The sequence below is a fragment of the Emiliania huxleyi genome (assembly GCF_000372725.1).
Source record: "Emiliania huxleyi CCMP1516 chromosome Unknown EMIHUscaffold_138, whole genome shotgun sequence".
Taxonomy (NCBI): Eukaryota; Haptophyta; order Isochrysidales; family Noelaerhabdaceae; genus Emiliania; species Emiliania huxleyi.
In genome coordinates this window covers 116,448-129,692 of record NW_005201213.1, presented here as the reverse complement: position 1 = coordinate 129,692, position 13,245 = coordinate 116,448, and the positions used below count along the sequence as shown (strand labels likewise).

Sequence of the window (13,245 nt, the reverse complement as noted above, 5' to 3'; positions counted from 1 at the left end):
CGGGTATTTTGCGGGTATACCTGGAAACCCCCGGGTATACCTGGAAAATACCCTGCGACCGCCTGGGTATCGTGCCGATTTCCTCAATTTTGCCTCAGATTTTGCCCCAGACCAGCTCTCAGACTCAGGGAAACTCGAGAGTTTCCAGAATGGAGCACCAAAGAAACACCCTCTGTTTTCCCTGGAAATTTCCGGAAACGCAAAGTGCTGGGGACCCTCTGTTTTCCTTTTTGTTTGCCGGAAAAGTATATGCAGGTCAAGTCGGGAAAGAGAACAGCTGCACATGCTGAAGCCACCACCCGCCAGCGCAGGCAAACAAAGCTTGTGCTGTGCGAGTGCTGTGAAGGGCCTCCAGGGCTCGCACCTCAACCTCTCACAGACCAGCGCATAGCGCCATAGGACGTATTTTCTTCTCATAACAAGGCAAACACAACACAACACAAGGCTGTGAAGAGTGTCACTGTGCTGTCGTTCGTGCGATTTTCGGGCCCGGCCGGTTTCTTGATCTTGTGCTTTTATGTGAAGAGCAGGCGTGTGTGTGTCGTCGTGGTTTCGTGTCAAGAATACTCACTCACTCACCAAAACAAAAATTGGTATTGCTAAAAAAAAGGACTCACTCACAGCAGGTGTGGTTTGCGGAGGGACAACTGAACACTTACACTCTGTCTCTGAGATTCACTCTACACGTTCGCTTTCCACCCTCTCTGTCGCTCTGAGCAGTGATTTTGAGAGAGAGAGAGATGTTTAGCAATTGATTTGTGTTTTGTGATTTTGTGTGAGCTCTTATTTGAAAAGCTCGAACAAGAAATCACGACTCTCATCGATTGTCTTGCTTTGCCAACATGCAACAACTGGCCAACAACATAAGAATCTCTCAGGGAGGAGGTAGAGATGAGAGAGGATTGCTCCACAGAGGAGGAGGAACCGGGCAGGTTTTGATGCCCCTTCCTTTGCCCTTAATTCTCGGGCTCCGCCGCCGTCGTGCCCACGCGGTACTTGGCGAGGCCGGCGCCGTCGTCGAGCGCCATGAACTTCAGGATCTTGCCGGCGTCGTTCACCTCGTAGTAGTGGACGAAGTACGTGTCCAGCCCGTTCGACGTCTTCGCCGGTAGCTTGATGAGACACTTCGGGCCCGCGTCGATCAGGACCTGCGGCGAAGGCGAGCGGCGCATGAGAGAATTTTCCAACGAGCCGGCGTTGGGCGGCGCAGTGGCGCAGTCTCATGGGCTCAGGCGGCCCGCGCGCAGCATTGCGCGCGATCGCGATTGTTTTAGAGCGCACCTCGCGCTTGTCCCAGTCGAGGGCGAAGCCCTGCCATTCGACTGGGATGCGCGAGAGCACGCCCGCCGCGAAGCCGCCGAAGCCATCGTCGTGCTCCTCCTTGCCCTTGTCGCCCATCCACGTCACCGTGCCGCCCTCCGCGTACAGCTCGCCGATCTCGGGGATCTTGCCCTCGCCGAAGAGGGTGTAAACCTTCGTCGCGGTCTCGAGCGCGGTCGGCTTGGGCAATATCCCTCCCATGGCGGCGGCAGCTGAAGGCGCTGTAGACTGCGGTCAATCAATCAAGCCGCTCCCGACACGCTTGTTCGCAGTGTTCTGGGCGCCTGTTTTCTTTCTTTCTTTCTGTTTACAGCGCCTTCGCGGGTATTTTCTCAGTGGCCTCCGCGATTTCTTCTTCCTGACGGTGAGCATGCCACCTCGACGGCGCCTCTCCCTCCTATGTGGGCTTGCGGCCGGGAGTGCCGACTTCGACGAGGCGTGCTGCGCCTACCCCGAGCACGACCCGCGAGACCACAGCTACCCGTACAGCCACCTGCAATACGCAGAGGTCGTGCCGGATGTGGTCGGTCCGTTTGTGCCTATGACGGAGCTCGGCCTCACGTACGGCGCGGGCCCGGCGGCGCGCGAGGTTCGCTTCGGCAAGCCTATCGCGCCCGCCCTGGTCGAGCGCGCCCCCACCGTCCGGTTTGCTCTCGGGAGCCACAGTCGACCGGGGACGCTGCACACGCTCATCGCGGTGGACCCGGTGCAGCCCGCCCGCCCGCCCCTCCCTCGCCCGCCCGCGCTCCAGCCTCCCTCTCCCCCCGGCGCGCAGGACGTCCCCTTCCGCGACGCCCCCTCCGAGGCGGAGCGCCTCCTCTGGCTCGTCTACGACATCCCGGCCAACGAGACCGCGCGGGGAAAGACGCTCGTGCGGTACGAGGGCGCCCGCCCGCAGCCCTGCCCCGCCGCCGACCGCCTCTGCCTCGCTGAGCACCGCGTCACCTTTGCCCTGTGGGAGCAGCCGCACGGCCGCCTCTCGCTCCACGCAGAGGACAGTCGGCTGGCCGCCGGCGCCAGCAGCGGCGCTAGTCACGGCGCGCCGGCGGACGCGCGGAAGCGCTACCGGGCGCGTGACTTCGCCTCGCGCCACCGGCTCGGCCTCCCCATCGCGTGCAACTTTTTTGAGACCTGGCACCCTGGCGGCGGCGGCAGCGGAGGGACACGGATTGGCGAGTGGCCGTGGTGGCATGTGAGGGACGGGGAGCCGGAAGGGGCGCCAGAGGCGGGTGGTGGCAAGGAGGAGCTGTGAGAAGTTTTTACCCCTCCTGGTAGAGGTGTCCGTTTTTTTTATTTATTTAACTCCCCCCGGACTGCGCCGGGGCCCCCGCCCGCCGGCCCGGCCCGGCGCGCGCGGCGCGCGCGCGCCCGCCCGTCTTCTCAGTGTCTTGAAAAAACTCGTGCGCGTTAGCCTCTACACCTCGACACAGAGCGCGTCCGGCGTGTTCCTGTTACGCGCGTCCCGCAGGGCGGGCTCTGCGCCGCGGAGAGACGTGTATCGGAGACCGCGGGGTGCACGGGGGCATGGAGCGCTCGTACGTGCAGCGCGTGTGAAGTGGCCGCGTGTCGGGAAAGAGAGCGACGGCGCTACTCCCCTTGCACTTTGAAGAAGGAGCAGGCAAAGCAGAGTGCCGCGGAGGCGCCGAGAGAGATGGCCGCCGACTCTGAGAGGAAGAAGAGGAGGGGCTTGAGGAGCTGTCCGAGCAGGCCGCCGAGCGCCGTCGCGAGGCCGCAGATGCCGAAGGTGAGGAACGAGGCGCGCTTGTTGACTGGCCGCATCGCCATGTCCTCGTCGTTGCCCGTGTCGGGCGCGCCCCGGTTGTACAGCCGGAACATTGCGATGCCAAAGTTTAGCCCGATCGAGCTCGAGACAAACGACGCCTCAAAGACGGGCAGGAGGCCAAAGATGCCGAAGACGGCGATGTTGGTCACGAGGTACGTCCGCTTCGGCAGCTCCGCAATCTCCTCCAGAAACGGCGGCAGCGTGATGAGCGGCTTCTTCGCATCCTTCGGCCTGAGGTCCTCGCCAAACTTGCGGTCCGGCTTCAGCGAGCCGCTCATGCGCTGCCGCAGCCGGTGGTCCATCACACGGTCCTTCGCAACCTCGAGCTTGATGACCGCCTTCGTGTTGCCCGCGTTCTTCGCTTTCAGCGTCTCGTACGCAGCCATGATGCCATCATACGACTCGTCCTCTCCGATCCCGAGCGAGCGGAAGGCCGCCGACACCTCCTCCGATGGCTCGAGCTGCATCGAGATGCGCGCGACAGCAGGCCGCGCCGCGGCCGGCATGGGTCGCGGCAGCGATACCATCGGACCGGCCAGGCCGGCTGCAGCGGCGACGAGCGCCATCATTGAGCTCAGAGAGGCCAGGAGCGAAAAAGAAAAACTAGGCCTTGGAATGAGCCGTGTAAAAGTGTTCGATGCGCCCTCCCCCCTCGCTTTTGCAAAATCCTGCAAAGGTGGGGACGTGTCTGTCCTCGACCCAGCCGTAGCTTGGGATGTCCGTTGTATTTATTTATTATTTATTGTGTAAAAGTGTTCGGTCCGGAATCTTGGGAACGGGGAAGGTGAGATGACACTTCACAGATGTCTGATCAGATGTGTAAGGGCAGTACGGGGTCTGTATCTGAGAGAGAGATTTTTAGCAATACCAAACAACTCTAACACTCACACACGTCATTTGGGGCCTGGAGCCCTGTTCACGCGCGCGCGAGACGTGCAGACAGGGTTGCCAGGTGAGAGCGAATGGCGCGGTTCACGCCTCGCACAACAGAGAGAGAGATGCGCTCTGCATGGTGGGACATAAAAGAGAGCGAGTACTTGGGCGAGTAGGCCGTGCGGTCAACGCTGCCGCGCGCGACTTTGCGCGCGAGGCGGCGCAGCTTGAGAACGGCGGTGGGCGAGAAGCCGCCGCCGAACGTCTCGTGGAGCAGCAGGTTGAAGTTGTTGCGCTTGACAAAGATCGCGTCGTGGTAGAAACCGCGATGCGCCTTGACGTAGCCGTGTGGCCGGTCCGTTGTGGTCGAAGGGTTGGCCGGGCTGCCCGCGCGCCTTGCAGCCCATGTTTAGGCGGCGGGCCTTTTCTTCGGTGTTGCCGAAGGCGTAGGAGTGGCCAACGGAGGCGGGCGTGCCGCCACTCGAGGCGTTGCCAACGCCCGGCGAGGAGGTCTTGAGCTCGAGGTCTTGAGGAGGGGCGTCCTTGTTTGCTGTATCTGTAAGCCACAAGGATCAAGGTGTGTAGAACAGCATCAGCATCAGCCTCTAAAAGTCAACTCTGCATGTCGCGCGTTAACCCGCACTGCCTCCCGCAAACAAGCTCACATCCCGCCCTGGCCCTGCGAATCGCCCCCGACTTACACCCGACCTCTCTCCGAGCGCTCTGCTCTCGCCCTCCGCTCCGCGCGTGGGCTCTCTAAGCGCGCCGCGGCATCTGTTGGCCTGGGCGCCGCATCGCCCGCCGCCGCGGCTGCGCGCCGGTCCTACGGCCTCCGCTCGCCGGAGGGCAAGCTGCTCTTGTGCTTGAGCAGCGCCTGCTCCATGGGGGGAAGGGGGGGGTCGGAGAGGGGGTCGGAGGAGCGGCGGCGCGAGCCGCTCCGCGGGCGCGGAGAGAGGCGCGCCTTTTTGAAGTCAGCCTGGTTCGGCCATAGCGAGGCGGCGTGCCCGTTGAGCGGCGAGTCGAGGTTTGGATCCCCTGAGATGGCGCGCCGAGCGCTTGTGAGCGAGACTCGGGCAGGCGGCGAGGGGGAAGGGGGAGAGCGCTGGCTCCCCCTCCGCGGTACGTGTGTGCGTGTGTGTGTCTCCCGAGAGGCGCGCACCAAGCAGCGACTGGATGGAGAGGAGGATGGTGCGCACGTTGTACACGGCCGACCACTTCTCCTTGAGGATGTCCAAGCAGATGTTGCCGTACTGGTCCACGTTGGGGTGGAAGCAGCTGGGCGGGTTGAAGGTGACCGCGGGCGCCTCGTACGGGTAGCCAGTCGGGAATTTGAGCGACAGCTTGAAGGTGAGGCCCTCGTACACCTGCGAGGGAGCGCGGCGTCAGCGCGCGCGATGCAAGAGCGTTGCGTGCGCGCGCAGCAGCGCTGCGGCGGATCGCGAGGCCTCACAGCGGCGCACCGTCCCAGCGCCGCCCGTGATCGTGCCCGTCCACTGAAAGATGTTGTCCCCGTCAGGGAACGCAGAGATGCCCGCGTCGCCGCCCATCATGAGCGACATGAGCTCCGACTGCAGCCTGCGCAGCGGGACGCGCCAGGGCAGCTCAGTCATGCGGGGCGCAGGGCGGCGGGGACGCGCCTCGCCGCGCCAAAATGGCTTGCGCCGCCCGCACAGACCACAGCGCGCGCGCCCCCTTTTCTCCTCTGCTCAGCCTCTCTTGCGGCGGTCCGGGCAGCTCCTGTGCTCGCGCGCGTGTGGAGGGGGCGCGCGCGCACGCACCGCTTGTTGACGGACTGGCCCGACGCGGCGGGCGCAGGAGCGCCGGCTTTGCTGGATGACGTCCCCGCTGCCGCCGGGAAGGCGCCGGACGCCGACATGCCAGGACAAGGACGAGGCAGTGGCGAGAAGCTGGGCGCCCGGCGGTGAGCGAGCGCAGAACAGGCCTTGAAACACAGCCTGCTGTGAAGAGGGCCAACAAGCCGCGTGTGTGTGTGTGTGTGTGTAGTAGTAGTAGTAGGACTACAGCCCACCACAGACACCCTCCCCACTCCTCACGCCAAGCAGATGTTGCCCTCCAAGCAGATGTTGCCGGCGCCAGCGCCCCTGAAGAGCGAAGGAGAGGGACTCAAAGACAAAACAAAAAAAAGGGCTGCAACGCGCGGGCAGCCCGGCCAACCCTTCTCCCACAAGACCGGCCACGGCTACGTCAAGGCGCATCGCGGTTTCTACCACGACGCGATCTTTGTCAAGCGCAACAACTTCAACCTGCTGCTCCACGAGACGTTCGGCGGCGGCTTCTCGCCCACCGCCGTTCTCAAGCTGCGCCGCCTCGCGCGCAAAGTCGCGCGCGGCAGCGTCGACCGCACGGCCTACTCGCCCAAGTACTCGCTCTCTTTTATGTCCCACCATGCAGAGCGCATCTCTCTCTCTGTTGTGCGAGGCGTGAACCGCGCCATTCGCTCTCACCTGGCAACCCTGTCTGCACGTCTCGCGCGCGCGTGAACAGGGCTCCAGGCAGGCCCCAAATGACGTGTGAGTGTTAGATTTGTTTGGTATTGCTAAAAATCTCTCTCTCTCAAAGAAGTCAAACCCCCGCTGTGAAGAGGATAGGGAGGGAAAATCGCGCCGCAGGCGCACACAAGCAGAGGAAGGGAGAAGTTCAGCTCTAGAGAGGCCGGTTCTATGCTCCGACAAACGTTGCCGAGGGCCCAACAGGAGAATCGTACTTTTTGGGTTGGGTTGGGCCTGGGTTGTTCCGCGTAAGTTGGGTCGTCGGCGAGAAGGGTGAGGTCTCGACCGCCGCCGCTCACGCCAGCGGACGGCCACCATCGGTGTTTTTGGCTTCGCCACCGTCCAAAGCGTGCGCAATGCGCTCGCCGGCATCGAGCGAGCACGCCTGTCCGACGAGCGGCTTGCTGTGTGGACGCCTTCTTGTGGCTCTCGCCGAGAGCGTTTTGCGTCCCGGTGGGTGGGAGAATATGTGATAGGAACGAGTGTATCGCTTTGACGGATCGACCGTACTTGTTATCAAGACTGATATGACGCACACAGTGACACATCAGACGACACATATCAGCAAGCGAACAACAGGGTCAAAACACACAGCCTGTTGTGAAGAGAGCCAACAGGTAAGTAATAGCCGTCATCGCCCGGCGCTGTTCGCGCAGCGCCATGGTGCGTGGTGGCGATTGGGAGGCGCTATCTATTTGAGACTGCACACACAGGCTGGCGCGCGCTCTTGGCACTTGGGACGAAGAGGTTCCTCCCCCCCCCCCCCCCCTGTCAAAAGGAATTTCACAACAAAAGGCTCTCGCACACGCACGATTCACACGACAGACAAGGCGCAGACGTCAAAAGGAAACAAGCATGCCTCCGGGAAGCGGTATCTCCAAAAAGCGAGTCATGCGGAGAAGCTCGACTTTCCCCGACCGTGTCAACTGTGTGAGCCTGGACGTCTATTGTTGTTTGCTAAATACGTTTTGTGGTGTGCGCGGCAGGACCAATCGCACTATGCAGTGGTGACCCCTCACGCGGGAATAGTGTAGTAGGGTGGGAAATATGAAAAACGCCGGAATTCGGACGAGTACTCTCGCCTCGGCAAATTCGATAAGTGGGACAAGGAAGGATGGGTCCACGTGGCACGTCCTGAGGTTCAGGCGGCTTTCGCTCCACTCCTGGTGACCAAACGACGAGCTGGAGAGCTGGCCATGTCGCTCGGCGCGCACTCAACAAGAGGTCGACTCGCTCGGGTCCTTACCTACTCGCCACGCGAGATACGCGGCGGCGAGGGCGGCAATAGAGCGAGGCCTCACCCGCTGTGCCCGATCGTGCGGAAAGCTGCGCCCCCCCCGGGAGCAGGGAGCGGCAGTGGGCGAGCGAAACGGGTGATACTAACGACTTAGGGAGCTGCTGGGCGGGCTTCAAGCTAGTGCTCCCACCAGCTGGCTCCCACGAAAAGGAAGATCGATGCGATGCACAGCTGTACGGTCTCCGAAGAATGACTCGTACAGGAGGAAGAAGAGGAGAGAGACGACAGCGAGGGCGAGGCGGGGACCGGGGCGCAGATGAGCGCCGTGCCCAGGATCCCGAGATTGGGGAGGCGGAGACGACAGAGACAAATAACGCCGAGGGGGGACGGGCGGTACGACCGCCGGCGGCCGCTGCACCCGCGCCTTCCCTCGCGGGCGCCGTCGCGCCGCGCGCGCCCAACTCTGCTGGCACACGGCACGCCTCGTCACCTTTCTTTTCTTTTTTTGGGGTCCTGTGGGCACCCTATCTTTGGCGAGCGATCGCTCTTCGAGTTCATCGCGTGCATGCTTCCGTCGCAAGCGGACATGGCGAGGCTGACGCTCGCGCTCCGGAGCGGCTGCCCACTCGCACAGGACGAGTTGGCAGCGCTCATGGGCCGGCACTCGATGCAGCCACTGACGGGGAGCCAGCGGCAGATCGTCACCGACCCCGAGCTCGGCTGCAACAAGGATTGCTGGCGCGACAATCCGGATGGCTCCATCAAGTTCGACCACGAGCCGACCATCAATTACCTCCAGCGGTGGCCCGCGCGCCTTCCTCAGCAGGCCACCGCTCACTGCCCCACCTCTGGGGTGGTTAGCACGCGCCTACCCCCCCCCCGATCCGAACGGAAGGTGAAATCGCGTGTGCAGAAAGAAAGAATTACCACAACTTGGAGCACTTGGAGTGCAGTCAGTAACCGCACATCCAGGGCCGGGGGGCTAAGAAGCACACCCAGCGGGCCGGATGATTGGCATCGGGCTACGGGCTAGAGAGCCCTGACCCCTAGCTAGGGGGGGGCGCGCGTTCGCAGGGCAAGGGCCTTAAAGTAAACACGGGTCTCCGAGGGTTGGCTCCGCGCTCCGGGTTTCCCCTAGCAGCAGACCGCCCCCTCTACTCGGAGCTATAATGAACTCCCGTCGGCTTCTTCTCGTAATAGCGTACGTACTTATAGCTTACTGGGAGAAAAGAGAGAGGGGGTTGTGTTCTCTAGGCCCCTAAGGGCCCTACGCGCGGCGTGAGAGCTCGGAAGCGAGCTTTGCACGGCGATCGAGGATGGCACGGTTCACCCCCTTCACCGAAGCGATGGAGATGCGTTCCGCGTGGTGTGACACAAATGAGAGGCGCACGGCCGAGCTTGCAGCAGGCGTGACGGTGCCCGGGGAGGTGGTGCCCGTCGCCCTCAGCGGACCTGTCACCCTCCTACACTGCCGTGACAACGAGGGCGCTTTCGAATTGTCGGAAGAGATCAAGTCGGCGGCGAGCGCGAGGCAGGGGCGCGGCCTGGCTGCCAACGCCGATGTAGTCACAATCCGCGAGGCGGAGGAGGCGCTCGCCAATGCGGCCCCGGAGGGCCACGTCGTGTTCATGCTCTACCTGAACGACAAGACCTTTCTGGACGCCGGCGGCGCCGTCGCGCGCCTCGTACAAGCGGCGATGGACCGGCGCATCGCCATCGCCATGGTCCACGAGCAGGAGCCCGCCCGTGGCGGCGTTCCTTTCCGCTCCTTGGTTCAACACACGCCGCAGGTGCTGCGGCAGCCGCCGTACACCCTCTTCGACACGGTGGCGGTGCCACTCTATCCATCGGAGGAGCACCGCAGGGTGAGCTTACGCCTCGTGCTCTGTGGCATGGGAGCGGTGCCCTGCGACGCGGGGTTGTTCCGGCGGCGGTGGCAGCACCTCCGACGCCGAATCGCGGTGGCGCGGCTCGTGCGTGCCGCACGCCGCATGGGGGTGGCAGCTCCTACTCGGCCACCAGCTAACGTACCAGCCTAGCCCTCTGTTACACTCTTGCTGGCCACGCCGCTATCAGCCCACCTCGGCAGCTGGGTAGAGTTCAACTCTCGCGAACCTCTGAACTTTGTCGACAACGGCTTCGGATGGAGCCACCAGATGTCGTGAAATGTTGACGCTCGGAAATGCAGCATCCGTGCCATGTTGCCCCCCCCCCCCCTTCCGTCTCAGCCGGTGCCGCGCCTCTTCTAAAATTCTTTTTGCCTGTGGTGTACCTGGGCACGGGACTGGCGCGCACTGTCCACTGACAAAAAGAATCTTACGAACAACTCCTCGCACGACACTATAGGCACGGGACTGGTGCGCACTGGCACTAACACAGGTGTACACCACGCGGGAGCCGCCTAAGCGACTCCTGCGAGGACGGCGAGGCACTTAGCTCCGTGCACTCGACCGCCCTCGCCGCAGGCAAGCTCATGACAAAAACAACCCCTTACGCACTCTTCACAGATAGGGTGATAAGAAAACAAGAAGCACGCATACGCCGACAGTGAGGGTGTGAGAGACACACAGGAGCTCTCACAGCTGACGGTTCACGGGGCCGACACAGCGGGGACCATGGTGGGTGCTGGTTCCCTGAGCTGCTCGGATGCGGCCGTGCTAGCGGCTGAGCGTGGCGAGGAGGAGGCGGTGCTGGCGTGGCTCGAGGGCGGCGGGCGGGCCGACGCGACGTACGAGAGAGACGGCATCAGCGGCCTCACGCTGCTGGTGACCGCCGCCGGCTACGGCCACGAGCGGGTGGTCGAGCTGCTGCTGCAGCACGGTGCTGATGTCAACCTGCAGAACAGCAACGGCGGCACCGCGCTGATGATCGCCGCCCTCCTCAACCACCCCGCCGTCGTGCAGCGCTTGCTGCGGGCGGGCGCAGACGCGGCGCGCACTCTTCACGGCAAGACGGCGCTGCAGTTTGCCAAGGAGAAGGGCCACGCCGAGTGCGTCAAGGTTTTGTCGGAGGCGGCGGCGGCTGCAGACGGCCGGGCAGGGGCGGGCGGCGCTTCCTCGGGCGCGGCAGCGGCAGCGGTGGACGCGCCGCTGCTCGGCCAGCGAGTCGTGCTCGGCGGGCTCTCGGCCCGCCCCGAGCTGAACGGGCAGCGGGGCGTGGCACAGAGCTTCGAGGGCGGGCGGTACGCGGTGGCGCTCGAGGGCGGCGGCGAGAGCGTGCGGGTGCGGCCGAGTAAATTGTCGCCGGCGGTGTCGAGCGGTGCCGCGGCAGCCTCCGATGCGGTTAGCGCAGCAGCGGAGCGTGGCGAGGAGGAGGCGGTGCTGGCGTGGCTCGACAGTGGCGGGCGGGCCGACGCGACGTACGAGAGAGGCAAGGCGAGCGGCCTCACGCTGCTGATGGGCGCCGCCAACTACGGCCACGAGCGGTTGGTCGAGCTGCTGATACGGCGCGGCGCGGGGGTCAACTTGCAGAACAGCATCGGCCACACCGCGCTGATGAACGCCGCCCAGGAAGGCCACGAGCGGGTGGTCGAGTTACTGCTGCAGCGCGGCGCTGAGCTCAACCTGCAGAACAGTAACGGCATCACCGCGCTGATGGACGCCGCCGTCAAAGGCCACGAGCGGGTGGTCGAGCTGCTGCTGCAGCACGGCGCAGAGGCCAACCTGCAGAGTAGCAACGGCAGCACCGCGCTGATGTTCGCCGCATTCCGAGGCCACGAGCGGGTGGTCGAGCTGCTGATACGGCACGGCGCTGAGGTCAACCTGCGGGACAGCGACGGCCGCACCGCGCTGATCTGCGCCGCCGGCAACGGCAACGAGCAAGTGGTCGATTTGCTGATTCGGCGCGGCGCTGAGATCAACCTGCAGAACAGCAACGGCTACACCGCGCTGATGTACGCCGCCCTCTTCAACCGCCCCGCCGTCGTGCGGCGCTTGCTGCAGGCAGGCGCAGACACCGCGGCGCGCAGTGCGAGCGGCAAGACGGCGCTGCATTGGGCCAACGATCAAGGCCACACCGAGTGCGTCGAGGCGTTCCGGCAGCACGTCAAGGAGTCGGTCGTGGCGGCACGGCCCACGGCGATGGCAGCCGGCGGCGCAGGCGCAGGCGGCGCTTCCTCCGGCGGCGCTTCCTCGGCTGGATCGAGAGTCGCGGAGACGCTATCTCCGGCGGCGGCGGCGGGGCGGGCGTCGAGCGGCGGCGTGGCAGTCTCCGATGCGGTCGTCGCAGCAGCTCAGCGAGGCGAGGAGGAGGCGGTGCTGGCGTGGCTCGAGGGCGGCGGGCGGGTCAACGCGACGTACGAGAAGGGCGAGGTGAGCGGCCTCACGCTGCTGATGGGCGCCGCCAACCACGGCCACGAGCGGCTGGTCGAGCTGTTGCTGCAGCGCGGCGCGGAGATCAACCTGCAGAGCAGCGACGGCGGCACCGCGCTGATGGGCGCCGCCCTCCAGGGCCACGAACGGGTGGTCGAGCTGCTGCTGCGGCGCGGCGCTGAGATCAACCAGCAGAACAGCGGCGGCGTCACCGCGCTGATGGGCGCCGCCCTCCAGGGCCACGAGCGGGTGGTCGAGCTGCTGCTGCGGCACGGCGCTGAGGTCAACCTGCAGAACAGCAACGGCGCTACCGCGCTTATGCACGCCGCCCGCTACGGCCAGGAGCGGGTGGTCGAGCTGCTGCTGCAGCACGGCGCAGAGGTCAACTTGCAGAGCAGCAAAGGCTCCACCGCGCTGATGAACGCCGCCTTCTTCAACCACCCCGCCGTCGTGCGGTGCTTGCTGCGGGCGGGCGCAGACACGGCGGCGCGCGGTATGAGCGGCAAGACGGCGCTGCGTTGGGCCAAGGAGAAGGGCCACGCCGAGTGCGTCGAGGCCTTCCGGCAGCACGTCAAGGAGTCGGTGGTGGCGGGACGGCCCATTGCGGCGGCAGCCGGCGGCGCAGGCGCAGGCGGCGCTTCCTCCGGCGGCGCTTCCTCGGCTGGACCGAGAGTTGCAAAGACGCTGTCTCCAGCGGTGGCGGCGGAGCGGGCGTCGAGCGGTGTCGCGACAGCCCCCGATGCGGTCGTGGCAGCAGCTGAGCGGGGCGAGGAGGAGGCTGTGCTGGCGTGGCTTGACAGCGGCGGGCGGGCCGACGCGACGTACGAGAAGGGCGAGGTGAGCGGCCTCACGCTGCTGATGGGCGCCGCCAACCACGGCCACGAGCGGCTGGTCGAGCTGTTGCTGCAGCGCGGCGCGGAGATCAACCTGCAGAGCAGCGAGGGCGACTCCGCGCTGATGGACGCCGCCAGCGAAGGCCACGAGCGGGTGGTCGAGCTGCTGCTCCAGCGCGGCGCTGAGGTCAACCTGCAGGACAGCGTCAGCAGCACCGCGCTGATGGGCGCCGCCCACTATGGCCACGAGCGGGTGGTCGATTTGCTGATACGGCGCGGTGCTGAGGTCAACCTGCAGAGCAGCAACGGCTTGACCGCGCTGATCGGCGCCGCCGCCTTCAACCACCCCGCCGTCGTGCGGTGCTTGCTGCGGGCGGGC

At 64.8% G+C, this 13,245-nt stretch overlaps 3 protein-coding genes across 3 annotated transcripts; 1 reads left to right on the top strand and 2 right to left on the bottom strand.

Moving 5' to 3' along the window:
* Positions 1 to 1,825: 1,825 nt before the first annotated feature.
* EMIHUDRAFT_45856 (hypothetical protein) lies at positions 1,826 to 2,449 on the top strand (the record flags this gene model as incomplete). The annotated part of the gene is made up of 2 exons (XM_005788126.1): positions 1,826 to 2,026; positions 2,096 to 2,449. Coding segments are annotated over 2 exons (555 nt in total), but the record flags the coding sequence as incomplete, so codon positions are not given.
* A 255-nt stretch (positions 2,450 to 2,704) lies between these two features.
* On the bottom strand, positions 2,705 to 3,672 carry EMIHUDRAFT_455268 (hypothetical protein; the record flags this gene model as incomplete). The annotated part of the gene is made up of 1 exon (XM_005788125.1): positions 2,705 to 3,672. The coding sequence occupies one exon, from the start codon at positions 3,670 to 3,672 to the stop codon at positions 2,908 to 2,910; it is 765 nt and encodes a 254-aa protein (XP_005788182.1). The 3' UTR covers positions 2,705 to 2,907.
* Positions 3,673 to 3,850: 178 nt separating this feature from the next.
* Positions 3,851 to 5,917, bottom strand: EMIHUDRAFT_440897 (hypothetical protein). The gene is made up of 6 exons (XM_005788124.1): positions 5,755 to 5,917; positions 5,437 to 5,551; positions 5,136 to 5,340; positions 4,938 to 5,011; positions 4,533 to 4,850; positions 3,851 to 3,946 (listed from the first exon to the last, which is right to left on the bottom strand). Exons 1-5 carry the CDS (start codon positions 5,850 to 5,852, stop codon positions 4,800 to 4,802), a joined length of 543 nt encoding a protein of 180 aa, XP_005788181.1. The 5' UTR covers positions 5,853 to 5,917; the 3' UTR covers positions 3,851 to 3,946; positions 4,533 to 4,799.
* Positions 5,918 to 13,245: the final 7,328 nt, after the last annotated feature.